The following is a 17,527-nucleotide window of genomic DNA, read 5'->3' as shown; positions in this document are numbered from 1 at the left end:
AATGTTTGGTTAAATAAACTGAAAAAGTTTTGCTTGATCTCGAAACAATTTCGCGATAGATAACCATAGCAAATTAAGGCACAAATTAATCTCAATTGTTAGAATTAGACCTATTCTAAGAGAAATTATTATGTGCGGTGTCCAAACATAAAGTTATGTCCGGACTCCAATAAAAATGTGACATGTGTCCTTATACACTGTGTACATAATGTATATAAATTTATACATACTATGTACATAATTTTATAATTTCTATATATAATGTGTACAGTTGTACACACAATGTACAAGAACACATGTCATATTTTTATTGGAATCCGGCATAACCTAACTCGGCCCGTAATAATTTAGACATGAGATCTGGCTAAAATTTACACGTTAACTTGAAGCAACTTCTGCAGAAGTAATTGATATGATATTGAGATCATTGAAAGATACAGCTTTGTAAGAAGAATGGGATCCCAAAAAAAAAAACAGAAGAACAATAACAAAAAAACAGTACTTAGTCAAATAATAGCCGTCGCCTGACCGATTTGGGGATTTCCTGATCCAAATTGGGCGGCCTCTTCCTGCTCTTGTTGGAGTCTTCTACCTCCAAATTCTTCTGCTTGTCCTTCGTTTGACTTGCTCTTGCCACTGGTTTTGTCGAACGATAAAACTCAGTAATGCTGAGCTGAACCCCACTGGATTTGGGAGACTCTGAATCTGCTTTAGATTTGCTGGATTTCCTCGGGCTTGATTTGGTTTCCTTCAACTGCTGCAATATTTTTGCAGGAAAATTGAGTTAGCCTTGATCCCAAAACATAAATCTGATATAACAGGGTACATACAGAATTTATCTTTTTCAAATTTTTCAATGAAAAGATCCTTGAAATGTTATAGTATTAATTCAAAGATCGAATAGCAGAGGACACTCCACACTCATGTCCATGATGAATATATGATGTACAAAATTTTACAGAGCTCGAGAAGGACTCAGTGAGTAGGGAAGTCCTTGTAACTTAAATAGAGGAAATACAGCAAGAGTAAAAAATAGAGAGAGAGTTCAATCACCAAGAGTAAAAAAGATAGAAAAAAATCAGCACACAAAGCACAAGAATAGGTTTATAAATTTCCGCCCAATTTTGTGGCTATTGCTTGTTTCCATCATTGCAGATTTCAGTATAATTTTGTGCATTTCAGTATTTTACAGCCGTAATTTCTCAGGCACAAGATTAAGGATTCATCTGGGACGACTTTTTTATTGTTCCTTAAAACAGCTTTTTAATAAAAAATAAATTTTTTATACTAAAAGTTGTTTTTAATTTTTGTACTAAGAAACTACTTTAAAGCAATAAAAAGTCAGCTCAAACAAAGCCTATGATGACATGCCCTTTCTTTCTTGAGAAAAAAATTAAAGCAAGTAAAAAAATACATTGAAATCTCATAACATCCCAAATAAAATAACCCGTAAATATTGGATATCCAATTTTTTAAACACATAATTACTTGGCGAGTTTTCTTGGTATAAACAAAAAAAAAAGGCTACATAACTTCACCCAGGATTCAAGAAAAAAAGGTATTTTGATTCAAGAAAGGCTTTCATGAAAAAGGAATTTTGCATCAATGCTCGGTTTAAGAATGAACAAATATGGAAAAGCATAAGCATTAAAGCGAGTGGAAAATTTTCTATCAATGATTTAGATCAGCATCATGAACTTAAACAAGGAGGACACAAAAAAAGTGCTGCTTCCCGAATCTACATGATGAAAGCAAGTAAAAAGAATAATCATTTCAGGCAGCACTTGCAACAATATAATCTACAATGCAAAATTCTTCATGAATAAGAAGCCAAGTTCAGAAAATAACAAAATTCCAACGAACTTTCAGCTGCATCCTATAAAAATACCTACTTAAAACTTGTTCATAAGAAAAATGCCAGTCCTAACTCATAAACGCACCTCCAACCAAAAAAAAAAGCAAGAAATTTTAGCAAGAGGAGCACATAAATTAATTCTATTATATATTTATAAAGATCAATTAAAAATTTAGGCTTCGTTTGGACAGCTTTTTTATTGCTTCTTAAAAGAAGCTGTTTTAAGAAGTAGTAAAAAAGCCGTCTCAAATGAAGCCTTAAAGAGGCAGATGCCCCCTTAAATCTTCCCTTGTGTTTAGTCAGTTGCTTGCAAATTAGAAAACATGTTAATTCTGTGCTGGGAAACTACTAGAACGGTACAATTTTAACAGTGCATACCTTTTCTTGCAAAAACTTCTCAACTGCTTTCGGAAACGCGGCTTGTACGAGCTCAGTATTCTCCTCGGTTACCAGATACCAGCACCCATCATCAACAATGATTGTTGGAACATCTGGACCGTCTATGGAGTCTACAAATTCATCAGTTATTGTAGATTCAGTTTGCTCCGACTCCAACTCTTCATTAGAAATATTTTGAGTAACATAATCCAAACTATGAATTGCTTTCTTCCATTTAACCAGATAATAGGGGCAGCCATATCTAATCTTCACTCGATCAATGGAATGGAACTCATATTGATCATGTAGAAGTAAGCCTACTTCGGATGTTGATGCCATTTCTCTTAAGTATATAGTCGACAGCATAGGAAGAATTCGTTGCCTTATATAAGATGGCTCCCAGTGCTGGTGAAAAGCTAAGAAGTCGACCAGATTTTCAACCCTAGGTTTATCCCACCGGAGCAGCGGGGTACAATTTCCTAGAGATAATTTGATGTTCTAAACATGAGATACCATAAATGGGAGGGAAATTTCAGAAGATTTTGCAAATGAGGCAAGCAATAATAATTTAGACAAAAAAACAGCTAAATAAACGAGAGGAAGGCAAATGCAATAATTATTTTTAATTTAGCATGAATAAGAATACTGTAGCTTGGCTTCTTTCATTCAGATATCCTCTAGATTAGCAGTTCTGTTACATTTCATATAGAATTTTGAATAGACATGATAGACTCAATTTTTTTTAATCAAGTCGACTTGATATAAAATGAAATCAAACTTCAAATCAAATTTTGGCTTGAGGCAATTCAATTTCATCAAATTTAACTAATTAATTCAAATTCGACTAAATTTTAGCTGTCATGCATCTCTATTATTAAGTAACATCTGAATGTTCTTTCAGTAATAATAATAGAATTCTACATCAATATCGAAATGCATTGAAGCATGATATTGTCGAAACATCGGTTTGTACAAGGGATTAGTTGTAGGAGAACAGAGTATCCTGTCAATTATCTTGAAATACCATTTTCATTTATATATCATGTAAAGTTGTTTGAAGCTTCTATTTATTATTATTTTTTTTTTCAGTTATAAATGATCCTAAACATGAAGTCGTCATCGATAATATCCTGAGCTTAAATGTTAATCAAAATGAAAGTGAAAATGGTGATAGCTCAATCAAAATAGTAGAGTAACTGCAGTTTGAGAGCAACTTCCTATGCAATTGTTGTGGAATATAAACTTGTTGGCTAGTTTTAGAATTTTTAATTGTTTATGCTTTAATTATTTATGCAAACTCTTAATTGTTGGTCGTAGGCATTTAAATTTTCTTAATTGGTTATGCTTGAGGGATTATATTTATGAGATATCTAATTATCTTTGCTCACTTCAACTCTTTTTATTATATGATTTATCAAGTTGACCAGTTCCAGTTGGTAGCTTGAGCCTTGAAGTCAAGAGAAGTAGCCAATTATATCTACTTTTCAATTTGATTTTTTGTTCCTATACTTCAATTAGATATCTAACATCTCATTTATCTTAATGTGTACCTAATTTTGTGCAAATCATATGAAGTTGGTAGCTTGAAGCACTTCTACAAATAGTTATCACGATATATGGAGAGCATGACATTTCTAGTGCAAATCATATGAATCATATAAAAGTTTAGCTCTCTTTTGTTTAGTTAAATGCTTTTTCAATGCAATATGTAATTGATGACTTGTCATAATACAAGTAAATCTCATGCAAGCATCTCATATTTCAGTGCAGTGTGAAGCACCTCATATTTCAATGCAATGAATCATAGAATGTGACGTGTAAACCAATATATTTGGTATTTCTATTTTAGTGCAGTGTGCAGCATCTCATATTATATAGTTGATGTTATCTACATCTTTGACGTGCTAAATGTGTTCAAGTTGCATAGTTATTGATTTGCCTTTCACATTTTTGTTGCATAAAATAGAATGTCATGTATAATTTTATGTCATTTTTTATTGAGCAATTATAAAACCATAAATTTACGTGTACCTTATCTCATGTTATTTATTGTTCTGGCATGTGCTTAGTTACAATAAAATATATTTTGTAGACTGCAGCCAAAACTCAATAATATTCAATATTGCTTGCATGAATTCTATTCAAGGCACATTAAAATAAATTTTTTTAATATAAACGAGTCAACGGGTCGGGTTGCTAATCAGTCGGACAGGTCCAAATTAGGTTCACCTGAACCCAACCTGAAAACCTATTTTGACACCCCTATCCCCATCAATGTCAATCACACCAACAATGTAGACTACATAACTCACTATGAATGCAAGCAAAATTTTAGGATTTTCAACTACCAGCTTTTAAACAAGAAGAGATCAAATATTTTGGAGAATTGCCTGCGCACACATTTGTGCCAGCTCTTAGATGAAGTTTAAAAGAGGAATCAAATAAACAGCTTCGATCCCTCTTCTAGAGAAAATGAAATAGGGATTTTAACAATTAGTCTTGCTAAATTAGCAGAAACGTGCATATATTGTGAAAACCACAAGTGATTCCGGTTCATATATAATTCCATTTGCTTAAAATGCTCTTTAAAATAAATTTATTCACAAATTGTATTAGCTATTTTTTCATCTACTGTGCGCCACTGGATATAACATCACAGACGCATATTATATACATAATTGATTAGGATGCTTAAAGCCTTTCAACAAACCCACCCTATAAAACATGTCAAGCAAAACCCAGAGAAAACATAAGACTAGTTCAGATGCAATATGCCCGACTAGGAAAAACTCTTCAACGCCAAATGGCTATCCACGTTAAAAATAAGAGGCTTTCCATACTTGAGCATGGTAATACATACCTTCCATGACAGTCCTTGGTCAACAGAGACAGAAATCTGAACCAATCAATGTCAGAGTTGTTCAAGCAGATTAAACCAGAGTCACTAGAACTATGTGAATTGCTACTCTTTACAAGATAGCTACTTAGTTGAACTAGAAATAAGCACATTATCAATAAGATAATAGTCATTTAATATCATTTCATATGAAACGAAAAAAGCACTGCTTCATCAATATAAAGTCATCCTATTTAACAAAAAGTTATGTTCCAAAAATTATAGGGATCAGCCTACCGCTTCCAGTGATGATGCACCAAGTTGTGTTGGAGGGGCTTACCTTCATCATCACGACCACTAGCATTTAAATACATCTCAATGATTTCTTTGTTGGGAAAGCCATGTTCTGCAGCAATCTTCTGGCAAGCCTTGAGCTGCCAATTTTCCTGCTTCTTTTGCTCTTTAACTAAGAGGTCCTGTAATCAATAGTAAGTGATTGAATCATGCGAAACCAGAGGAAATAACTATTGGTTAAGAACAAAATCGAAATTACCCAACAATTCAAAAGAACACAACGTTTTTATAAGAAAACAGCTGCAATATCCGGTGAATATCGTAGAGTTGAAGGATATATGTATATCCTTCAACCTCAAACCAAAATACTTAACAGTTCCACAAACCTACGACCTCAAAATTTCAACGGAGACAACTTAATCATTATTCCAGGCCGCGCCCCCAAAAACCCCGAATACTTAGAAGTTATATTATGATATCAAGAATGATTTAATATTTGGTTAAGTGAAAAAATTAAAAAAATAATAATACTACTTTTTGATTTGATGCATTTTTTTTTCTTTTGAGTTTTATGGTATTCTACTGTTGTAATAATATTAAATTAAGGCATTTTTCATTGCTAACTGTGCTATAATTTTCCTTCTTTTTAATGCTTATGATTTAATGCTTGAGAAAACACTTGGACAATTCATTTAATTATTTAAATATCTACAAGAAAAATAATTGCATGCATTAATTTGACTAAGTCGAAGGCATTAATTAGCTATCTTCCATGAAAAATTTTGTTGGCTGTTATTATCAGACCACATTAGCTACAAGAATATAATGATTATTTATGTTTAATTTATTATAAGATAAGTTATTTTTTATCACTTTCTTACTGGTTGTTCTGGTGGTTTATTAGTTATTCCTTATCGTAAGCCATGTTACTAGATTTGTTGTTGTAAAATGATTTAAACTACGGTTGTTTCTCTTAAATTTGCCATATTGTAACTATAATGTTAATATACATTAATTGCTACACTGCTGGTATCAATAACTAATGGATTTTGTTGCTCTTTCATTTTATAATTGGTTTGTGAATATTGTGATGTATTTAAGAAGCTATTCCATAGCTATTTAAGCTGATTATATCAATCCCACTTCATCATTCTTCCTTCAAGCTTCTAATTTCTATTTCTATAAAATGATGGTACTTTTTTTTTATAAAACTCAAATTTGTAATCTCCTGCTTAATGATATTGTTCAATCTTAATGAGTCAGTGTTCTTCATTATGGCCCTATAAAGGATAAAATTGTGATCATGTGTTAATTTAACTAAAATTATATTTAAGATGATATTACTCTCATATAGACTCCATTAATTCCAATTCTACGCCTATCAAATAAATCATTAACTTGACTAACACCTGAATTTCATCGTTTGGGTCTTTTTATTTAATAAGTTTGATGTCGACTTTTATCTATCTACAATAAATCATGTAAATGCATTATACTTATTATAAATTTCATTTTTATTGTTATATTTACAAAATAAACTTGAATTGTTATGAATTAAAATCTCTCTCTCTATATATCACCTTGAGTAATTCTTATACTTGAGTTGTAATAATGTCTAATTAGTAATGAAAATTTTAAGAATTTTTTTAAATTTATTTATCAATGGTAATTTTATATGATTTTGTAATTTCTTATAAGCAAGTTGTTTAGAAGAATCTTCTTGTTCTCTAATTCTCCTTTTCTTCCAAGTTACAAATTGAGAAAATTACAGCTATATGATGACTTTCTCGTGCACTGATTTATAAAAATATTTGTTAGTTCTGTGTGGAATATGATTGTGTTGATCAATCAGATTGTAATGTTGCCTCCGATCTAAGTTCCATTTGTCATGCTCTTTGGAGGAATGCGGGGGCCCTCCCCCTGCAAAGAAATTATTTCTCTGTACAACGCCCCGACATTGTGTACCCGAGCGCCCTGACACTGTGTACCCAAGCGCCCTGACGCTGTGTGATGCAGCAGCGCTGTAGGTTTGAGTGTCACAGCATCGTCAGATGGACCGATGATAGAGGTTTGAGCGTCACAGCGCTTTAAGGTGGACTAGACAGTTTTCTTTCTCAATTTTTCCGAAGGGTAGCATTTCTTGGTGTTATTTACTTGACTTTCTCTTGTGCTTTGAGAGTGAGAACATTTCAAGGAGAGAGTGAAAGAGAAGAGAGATTTGTACTTATTTCTCCCAATATTCATAGTGGATTTCTTGGTGTGGTGTGGCTACGTAGCTTTTTCCTAACAGATTTTGAATTTTTCCACGTTAAATCCTGATGTATTTTACTTTTCACTGCTTTTCTATTTTTTCTTTGTTGTTTCGTTGCGATGTTTACTTCCATCCCCAATAATATTATCTCTTGTATTTCAATAATTTATGATTTAATGAAAAAATAAATAAAAGAATTGATAAATCTCTATAGATTTTTCTTGAGTTGTTATTGAAGATTTCTCATTGGCCTAATGTTGTGTCTTTGATAACTCTCATTTCTTCTTATTAAAAACTTCATCAACTTCAAAATACAAATCAAGTTATGTTTTTGTAATTATGAGTCAAATTCAAATTCATCTCATCCTACTTTATTGATATGTGTCTAATATGATGGAGGCTTAACTCATTTAACATGATCATAATATGGTATGCTCAACGTAAAAGAATTTTATTTTATTTTAACTCATAACTAATATTTTATCTACTGTTCTTTTTTTTTAATATCCTTACACCATTAGTTTTTTATTTTAATGCTATCAATGTTTGAATATCAACGTTTTTAAAATGTACTTAATACTTTCATAGCTTTACACTTTCAGGGCCAATTTAATTGTTTCTAAAATTATTTATTTATGATTATGATTGCTTCTTTATGCTCAATTTCATTCTTTGTAGTTAGGTATCATAAAAGTAATTTAAACGATATATTTAAATGTTGGAAATAAATTATTCAGTTTCATATTCTTGGTTTTTCAACAGATTTCAATATAATGCTTAACTCTTTCTTTATTAATTTAATTTATTGAAACATCCAATGTTTTGTGAAAATATTTTTTTAAGTTTAGGATAAGAGCCGATTCTTATTGAAAGATTTGATAATACGATCCAATATCATACATGGAGTATTTGATGATCTTGATGAATTAATTTATATGTTATATTAACATCTCATAATTTAATTTTAAATATTTTTTAATAGTTTTAATTAAGTATATGATCTATTCTCAAAGTTCTTTGTTAAATATGATAATAAATTTGTAGTATAATTATTCCATATGTTGACTAATTATTCCTCAATTAGTTTTGAAAATTAGAAATATGGTCATAAATAAGAAATAATAATTTATTATTAAAATATTAATATCATAATTATTAGTTTAATTGCACTTTGCGCGGGTGCAATTAAACTAATACATTTAAGGTTCTCAATAAATGCTAGTGTATTGTATGGTAGTATGTCAAAGTAGTCTCTGCTGTTAAACTTACTAAATGTTCTTAGGAGCTCTTCCCTATTAGCGGATTTGAATTCTGGTAGTTTGTTATGAAGCCTATGGTTAAGGCCACATGACCTACACCTTAGTGAAATACATAATCCCTTTTTCATTTCTTAATGTATGGTGGCACTAAGAAATTTTCAGAAAAATTTGGGAGGTAACATCATCTATAAATTAGTATTTGCCTGATTAGGGGATAATTTGCTCTAATGTTCACAACCAGGGACATTCATAGTTATTCGGGATAGCTTCTTCATAATTTAATATTGAAGATCGCTATCACAATTCTATTTGGATATGACTTTTTTTATTACTTTTCAAATATTTTGGTAGTGAGTAGGAGCTTTTCACAACTAAATTACTAGGTGAATGTTGGCATTCAATTTCTTTTGGAGGAAAGAAGTCTACAATACCTACATCAACTTTTAAAAATTTTATTTCTCCCACAATAATTCCACAACAAGATTTAAGACGATTGCAGTCATCACCAAATAGGAGTTTCTTAATATTTAAGGTACTTAAATAATCAAAATTAAAACTTCAATACTTGTGGAAACATAAGATAAACTAAACCTCAAGGGCCTACAAGCCTTTTGCACAAGTTAAATTAACTAAAACCATAAAAACGATGCCCTTGTGAAAAACAACCATGGAGCTAGATCCTCCAGTTTAAAAAAAAAAAAGACTAGATATATGAAAAAAAAGGGAAAAAAATCAAGCAGTTGAACTTATGAACCTCTCTGCAGGGAGAACAATAGCATTTGAACCCAGTTGATTTCATCATGCAGCTTTCTGAACCACTGTTGAGACAATACTCGCAAGCAATCTTCAAATGAGCTCTTTTGCTGCCTGGGTGACCACACTGTGAACAGTGTGGAAACCTTGTAGTTGCCACACCCTCGTATGGACTAGTTGCATCATGTTCTAAAGAAGCTTCAATGCCTTCCTGGAATGCAGGAATTATCCCTCTTCCAACTTCAGATAACCTGTATTAGATGTCATAATTATGAGAATATATCATCTTACTAGAAAATTGATAGAGCTAATATATATTTGCAAACCTATCCAAAACATCATCATCTGAAAATAGCTTTACGAAACGAAGAGCTGTTTCAGCACCAAACCCCGGTACTCCTTGCAAATGATGGTCATTGCCAACTAGAAGAGCGATTGCCACCATCTGTTTTCTCTTCAATCCAAGACCAGCTTCAATATCAGATAAGTAATAGCACTCAAAGGGTTCCTGCAAAGTGATACTTATTAATCTAAAGAGATATCACAATGAATGAATGACATTGAAATGATAGGGTATTACATATAGGAATTTACAGAAATATGTATGCAATTTCATGGAGTCTTTGGGTATTTAATAGTGAGTTCAAACCGATTATGTTATATTTCCAATTTTGATAATTCATCATGATATATTTGTAATTATAAAAATATCCTCATGACACATAAATTGATACACAAATATCCAATTCAAGTGGCGTGGTCGGCCGGTGGGGGACACGTGATGACTTTGGCACTCCCCGCGTGACAATTAGGTTCTCTCAAACAAAGACTCTGAGACTAGTCCAATAATGTAAGGCCCGTGGAATGAAGTGACGTGCCAAAGAGTGGCATATTGCACAAACAAAGATAAAGTGTGCACCATTGGTTTGATTATATTACGTAAACAACCTAACATGTTGAATTGTGATTGACCCATATGGAGGCTTCCAACAGGGCCACATAGCTTAAGTGAAAGCCATTAGTTTTCGGACCCATTGGTCAGTCAAGCATGGGGTGGTCCTTTCATTGATATGGCTTGCCTGAGCAACAACGTGTGACACTTACATTCTTTTTTTTTTTTTGTGACACTTACATTCATGATACATTGTAATTATGCATCAAATGGGATCAATAAATTGGCACGTTTTAACTAATAATTAATGGATTCTTGTTGTTAAAGTGTCATTATGCAGTTGGTTCATAATATGGGATCCCTTCTATTTTAATTTTCTTTTATTTTGAATTTATTTACAAGTGGTATTCATCATTTAATGTAGTTGTCATTTATTAAGAGTACAGGGAAAAACCAAGTCACACCACGTTAACTTATCTTTGGCCTCCTATTTTGACATATTACACACCACCATTGGGCCAAGCAACCAATATTTTTTCCTAACTACTCCCAACAATAATAGTGATTTGAGCTAACTGCTCTTGATTCATCGTTTTGTTGTGATTATTATGAAAGGTGCATAATACTTTAGTGAGCAAATACTAATAATGGAGGGTAACTGAGCTTTTTTAACATTTCTTTTTCCTATTCTTTGTAATGATGAAGGTGGAGTCAAGCTGGCGCTTTGAACCATTTAGAAGGAATGTTGAACTTGTGTGGACCATCCCCACGTAACAAGCCATCATGGATGAAGGTTATACATTGATCTACGATGATGCTCCTCCCTTTACATGCTCGGCTTAAAACCAGTGACAACAGAGCTTTTATAAGGTGTATCACACATCTATGTCAAGCATAATGATACAAAGAGCCTTAATCAAAAGAAAGCTTCATCACCAAGCCAAGACAAGGAAGTAAGTCTCGTCAATGAGCATAAAGGAGGAAGTCACATAAAGCACTTAGATGACACACTAAACGATTGAGCTTAACCAATGGAAAGCATCTACAGAAGTCATTATACTTGTTGTCATTACAATAGAGCTTTGTCAGAGTAGTTTTCTTCATTTTTGAGGCTATGCCTTGCCACATCAAGCAAAAGATGTAGGTTTGAACCTATCTTTCTCATAGCATGATGAACTAATATTACAACATTTGAAAAATGACATCATGGTGTTTGCTAATCCTATTAATCAAAATTTAACAGGCAAGGTAGACAAACAATTAAAGTATTAAACTCACAATTATATTGCCCAATCAAGATGTTAAAAGGATAAAAAGAAACATAATAATCATTGAACTCAACTTGTTTTCTTGGGCCATCTTTCTATATTAAACTTGATTACCTACCACATTCGTTACTTAAGCTTCTATTAAAAATTAGTTTTAGATCAAATTAATGATCCGTGTCAAAAACAACATTCCTACTCAAAAACAACATCAACAGAATGTGACCCTTATGACATTCGTTAGTTCAATAGTATCTACCCCAAAGGCTCAAAAATGATATCACCACATATAGCTATTAGAAGACTGTTCATCTTCATTCAACTGGTTTAATAGGTTCATTTCAAACTAGATAATATAGCTTGATAGGAAAAAATATGCATATTATATCCTTTATTTCAAGAAAAATCATTGGGTGATTAACTTTCACAACCGAGGGAAGATAATCTAAAAATCTAAGTAAGATGATGGTTGTTAATGAACAAAATGCAGAACAGCCTTTGTTGATTGTCATTAAATCACACATAGCTTGCAGAGGATCAAAATGCAGCGCAAGCTTTTGTTGATTGCCATTAAGTATAAAATAATACATCCTAGAAAAGCACATGACACTGCAGTCCCTTAAGGTTCTAAAAGTTAGCTGGTTCAACAAAAATCAAATATTGTTGCCAGTTAAGAAGTTTCTTAATGCTGTGATTGGATCAAGAGAAAACAAAAGGAAAAAAAAAATGAAAATCAGACAAAATTTGTCTTCTGATAATTCAATAACCATAAAATAAAAAATTCATCAATTTTGATATCCATTTCATTGTCCGCATATTTTCAGCATCCAAGCATATTCTAAACCTTAATTAGAAGGGGCATCCTTGTTGAAAGCTCTCACATCTACCACTGGATGAACTTATCCGGATAAACAAGTATACTTACAGTTCAACCATAGCTCTAAAGTTTATTAATGAACCTCTTAGGCATGCTGTAGATGAAAAATCAGTAAAATTATAAAGTCGGGCTTATTCAAGTAAATGCATGGCAACATAGAGCCATTTATTTCTTTAAAATAATTTAAGCAAATCTAAGATCAAGAACAAGATGAAAGAAGAAGCACCTGCTTACTTTGGAATTAGATCGAAGGCATTTTATAACACACTTTGCCCCAAAGAGAAATGCATCACTGTCCGAAGTAATGCAAGCATCAACATGGCCTTCATAATTCAATTGTGCACAAAGGGCTTCAGCCTCAGATTGAGCTTTCAAAACAGGCATACCTAGGATTTCAAGCAATTCCTAGCAATGTTAACAAAAAATTACTCAATGCTTTCCAAAACTTCAAAGACCAAATAAATATATATATATATATCATTTTTTATGAATATAAATTGTGGGTGAGAATGACTTGTCAAAAATTACATTGTTGTTGATATGAAAATGCAATTGAGGTTCCAATGAGAATGTTGAGTATATTTTGCAAACATAATAAACAAGCAGTCACTTTAGGTTGGGCAGACATAACAGTTAGGCTTTCACGTCAAAAAAAAATTGGCAACGGTCTTCAGTTTCACGTACATATAACACTGGTAAATTATGTCACATCTATATTGAGCCCTTGTTGCTGAACTATAAAAAACAACCTTGATTTTTGAATAAATTATGTGGGGATAAAAATTTATGCCAGCTTTCCTAAACCTGAACGTTGAACATCATTGATACCCTCTATTTTTTATGATTTATCTAGGCCTTATGCCATCTATACAGATAGACGTGTAAAATTTATGTACCAGCCTACCAGCATAGTCCAAGTTAATACCAAAATTACACTTATTAATTTCGTTACAACCTAAACTTCTTCATTATAAATTATACCATCATAATTTAAGAAAGTTTCAACTTAATTATGATCATATGAATTGGCCTAGATGCATAAACATAAAATGAAGGATGCTTCAATTCCCTAAAATTTATGGATGATAAAATATACATTGGGAAATCTATGGAAAACGTCTGTAATTTACCATTTGATTTTCATTTCATTGAAGTAACGGTAGAAAAGGATGATAGACTATCATTATACTTACCTCTCTTTTAATAAATAATATCATTGCCTAGCATAAACATTTTCCCCTAATGTCTAAAGTACCTCGAAGAAACCCACAACATGCTCTTTCTATAGCTAAATTCATGGTAATTAAAACTATAAATGCCATTTCGTTTAGAAGAAATTCATGAATTATGCTAAAATTAGGGAAAGGATCCTAGGTAAGATCATTGCAACACTCACATATTCACCATTATCAGAATCGGATCCATAACCATAACACTACTAGTTCTTAGACATATTTTTTTCCTCAAACGAGGGGTTACCAAATGCAATTGAACTTCCATCCTCATTTAATTTCACTATGAACCTCTGTTGTTTTCTAATAGCTAAACAATAGCGTGTTTAAAATTAAATTAGTTAGCAACACTAGCCAGTTAAGAGCAGCCATCGCAAATAAAATATTTAATAATCAAGATAAATAATAAAATTGTACACATTAGTTACTTAAGGAAAATAACACAACAGGAGCACTGAGATATAAAGTACTTCCATAATCATTATCATTTCAACTTTATGAATCATTATTTTCTATTTATACATTTTCAATATTTTAGAGATGTAACTTTATTTTACACAATTTCCTTTTTTTTTACAATTTATATCTATATTACATTTGTTCTACACATTTTCCCTCCTAATATTTCCGCATTAACTTTATCTACTCATCTTAGTGGAGCATTTTCCGCCTTCCAATCCAAATTCTCAAACCATCTGGGCCAAATTCTCACTGCCTTGTCTTTAATAAGAATTGTTGCCACAATTTCTCTAATATAAATCATTTGCATTCCATTTGTACCCCGCTCAACTTGATTGTCTAGAACATTATTATCGCCCAAAACTCAGATCCATAGAATATGATAGGTCTAATCACAATTTTATAAATATATTTTTTAAGTTTTCACGAAAGAGGAATAAAGTAATTTGAGGCAGTAAAACTTCCTTAGGATCAAAACATTTGTAGCTATCAAATTTCAAATCATAAGATGAAAATGAAGGTTTAAGCCCTTGGCAGGCTAGAAAGAGAAACAATAGATGAGAGAAGGGAACCAAAAGTGCAATGGACTAAAAACTACCTTATCGTGTGTGTCTACCGACTACCATATCACTGGAAGCTATGACTGAAGAAGGGGAAACAGAAATCTTGCCCCAAACTTCATGTAATGATGTTTAACTATTCTAGTAAATTGATTGAAAGCTGCTTCAACAATATAACAAGCACACAATTACTAGTTACTACTAGGCACCGAGGAAGCTTTTACCTTGTAGGTAAGGTAATTTGTAAAAAGGATTAAAAATTATTGTATTTAACTCTATTTAAGATATAGAACAGCAAAAATTCCAAACATATTTCTCTATCTTCCCACTTCCTAAGCAGTAGCTATGACATTTCAAAAAATGTGACATTTATTCTCACAATTCAGAAAGAATAAGTAGAGTTCTGTAAACATTCAACTGGTTCCTTTGAGAAAATTCTATGAACTAGTGAGTGCAACAACTCAATGTAAGTGAATAAATGTTTTCCTACTTATGATGATACCTGTAATGATGGAAGACTACAGTGATATAAAATAAATGTTGAGAATATCTTCAATAGGGAACCTAATTGAGATAAATCCACAAAATTTAGGTAAAATGGCATCACGCATAATGAAAGAAAGATTAAGAACTGAAAGATTATTACATTTTACTCCCTCTCTCGCCCTTTTGCATTTAGGATCTGTTTGGTTGCTCATAAGAGGAAAAAGTAGCACCTCCCACTCTCCCACTCCTGAAAGTGGAAGTTAGGGAAGATATTTCAAAGTTATTTGAATGTTCATCAAATAAGTGAGTTGATTCCTATTGCTCGGTTTTTGAGGAAGTGCATATACAAATAGATATCAACAAAATCAAAACATATAATAAACAAAACTAATTTAACATAATATAATGAATGAATAACAGTAACGGATACTAAATTTATTCTACTATAATACATCATAGTCAGAATGTATGCATATATATATATTCCGAAAATAACATTATATTTATATTATTTATTCCATATCATATATTTGAAAGACCTACTTGCACAAACGAATTGCAATAGATTTAAACAAAGGATCATCTTTAACAACCTTCCACTCACCACGCATTGCTGCACCCACGTAGAGAACACACGGTTCCGTCGCTTTGCAGCTGGAGCAGCCTGCCCTGCCACAGTCTCCGGCGGCTTCAAGAGAACCGAAAGCTCCAGGCCCGAACCCCGAAGGAAACGTTCCATCCTCGCTTGATCCTTGAGTGGCGAAGGCTCTCCGTCCACAACAAACACCGGAAATGCTCCCAACTAAGTAAAGGAAACCAAAGTTCATCATTTCTGTTTCGACATAAACACTATAGAGAAAACAAATAGAGAAGAGAGAGAGGTGGAAGGAACCTTAGTGAATAGAGCTAGGGTTCGGAAAAAGGTAATGCGGAGGTGCGGACAACGAGCGCGGGGATATTTGCTGCGAATGGCGGCATCGTGCTGAACGATCCAGAAGGAGAGATCAACCGCGACACGCTTGTTGCGTAGAAAATCGACGCCTTCGAAGCGGGCGTAGGGTTTGAGGAGATCCCAGAAGTTTCCGCCTACTCCCATTACCAGCGACAGAACGACTGCGGCCACTAAGCGAAATTGCAGACGAGGAAGAGAAATGGGAGCGCTGCCTGCGTAGACAGAAGCTTTGGGGATTTCGGTCGGAGAGGGACCGTTGTAATCGATTAGTCGATCGGAGCGCGGGTGCTCATCACGAACTCATTTATACTGAAAAAAATAATTTTAAATTTGCTCTGTTTTTTTCTCTTTTTTTTTTTTTTTGAAAAATAATTTGAATTGGATTGAACAAGTATATCAAAAATATGAAATTAAATCCTTGTGTTTGTGTTTAAAATATGGGTTTATAACATTTTATATAAATTTTCAAAGCTGGTGATACATTATATGCATATTATGCTCGTTTATTTTATATAGTTAAAGAAAATAAAAGATGAAAAAAAAAAAAGAACGAGTCACTTATAAGAATGCTCCATTTTGAAATAAAATTAGTGTTGCTTGTTAGAACATTCAAGTCACTCGAGTCAAAAAGTTTGACTTAGCATCATATAAACATTCAACATACATTATTATTACGTGTTTGTTTGGTCATATTACTTTGAGAAAGGGAGGTCAAAAAAAAAAAAAAAAACAGCATAATTATAGTGTTGATATCGAGAGTCAGAATTAGTGTCGACAACATGCATCGATCATTGAGGGTGATGGTGTGCATTTGCATTGTCGGTGATAATAGATGATGAAGTCACGAGCATCAATGTAGCTAGAAGATAATAGTTTGAGAATCGTAATTGAATGATGGTAATCTAAAGATCATATTCAGACTACGGTGGTATGAGGATTGTATTTTAAGCGATAATATGAATATCGTAGTCAGGCGATCGCGGTTGGACAACTATAGTATCATTAAGGGTGATGGTGTGCATTTGCATTTTCATTGATAATAGATGATGAAGTCACGAGGATCAATATAGCTAGAAGATAATAGTTTGAGAATCATAATTGAATGGTGGTAATCTAAAGACCATATTTAGACTACGGTGGTAAGAGGATTGTATTTTAAGCGATAATATGAATATCGT

At 32.6% G+C, this 17,527-nt stretch overlaps 1 protein-coding gene across 3 annotated transcripts; it reads right to left on the bottom strand.

Moving 5' to 3' along the window:
* Nucleotides 1–383: 383 nt before the first annotated feature.
* Nucleotides 384–16,610, bottom strand: LOC110105131 (flap endonuclease GEN-like 1). Of its 3 annotated transcripts, none has more exons than XM_020834505.2 (8): nucleotides 16,290–16,610; nucleotides 16,002–16,199; nucleotides 12,895–13,065; nucleotides 9,953–10,134; nucleotides 9,628–9,877; nucleotides 5,410–5,545; nucleotides 2,234–2,712; nucleotides 384–757 (listed from the first exon to the last, which is right to left on the bottom strand). In XM_020834505.2, exons 1-8 carry the CDS (start codon nucleotides 16,491–16,493, stop codon nucleotides 503–505), a joined length of 1,875 nt encoding a protein of 624 aa, XP_020690164.1. In that variant the 5' UTR covers nucleotides 16,494–16,610; the 3' UTR covers nucleotides 384–502. The 3 variants fall into 3 exon arrangements, with proteins under 3 accessions (XP_020690164.1, XP_020690165.1, XP_028549295.1); XM_020834506.2 differs by having other exon boundaries at nucleotides 384–754; XM_028693462.1 differs by lacking the exons at nucleotides 16,002–16,199; nucleotides 16,290–16,610 and adding an exon at nucleotides 15,558–15,636 and having other exon boundaries at nucleotides 12,895–13,046.
* Nucleotides 16,611–17,527: the final 917 nt, after the last annotated feature.

The sequence above is a fragment of the Dendrobium catenatum genome, unplaced genomic scaffold (genome assembly GCF_001605985.2).
Source record: "Dendrobium catenatum unplaced genomic scaffold, ASM160598v2 fragScaff_scaffold_292, whole genome shotgun sequence".
Taxonomy (NCBI): domain Eukaryota; kingdom Viridiplantae; phylum Streptophyta; class Magnoliopsida; order Asparagales; family Orchidaceae; genus Dendrobium; species Dendrobium catenatum.
This window is presented reverse-complemented; position numbering and strand designations above follow the sequence as displayed.

Excerpts from the sequence above, each read along its gene's own strand:
- LOC110105131 (XM_020834505.2), bottom strand. The coding sequence starts at position 16,493 with ATGGGAGTAGGCGGAAACTTCTGGGATCTCCTCAAACCCTACGCCCGC. Across the intron at positions 13,066-16,001 it reads CGTGGGTGCAGCAATGCGTG|GAATTGCTTGAAATCCTAGG; the intron begins GTGAGTGGAAGG and ends TAACATTGCTAG. Across the intron at positions 5,546-9,627 it reads ATTGTTCTCCCTGCAGAGAG|GACCTCTTAGTTAAAGAGCA; the intron begins GTTCATAAGTTC and ends TATTGATTACAG.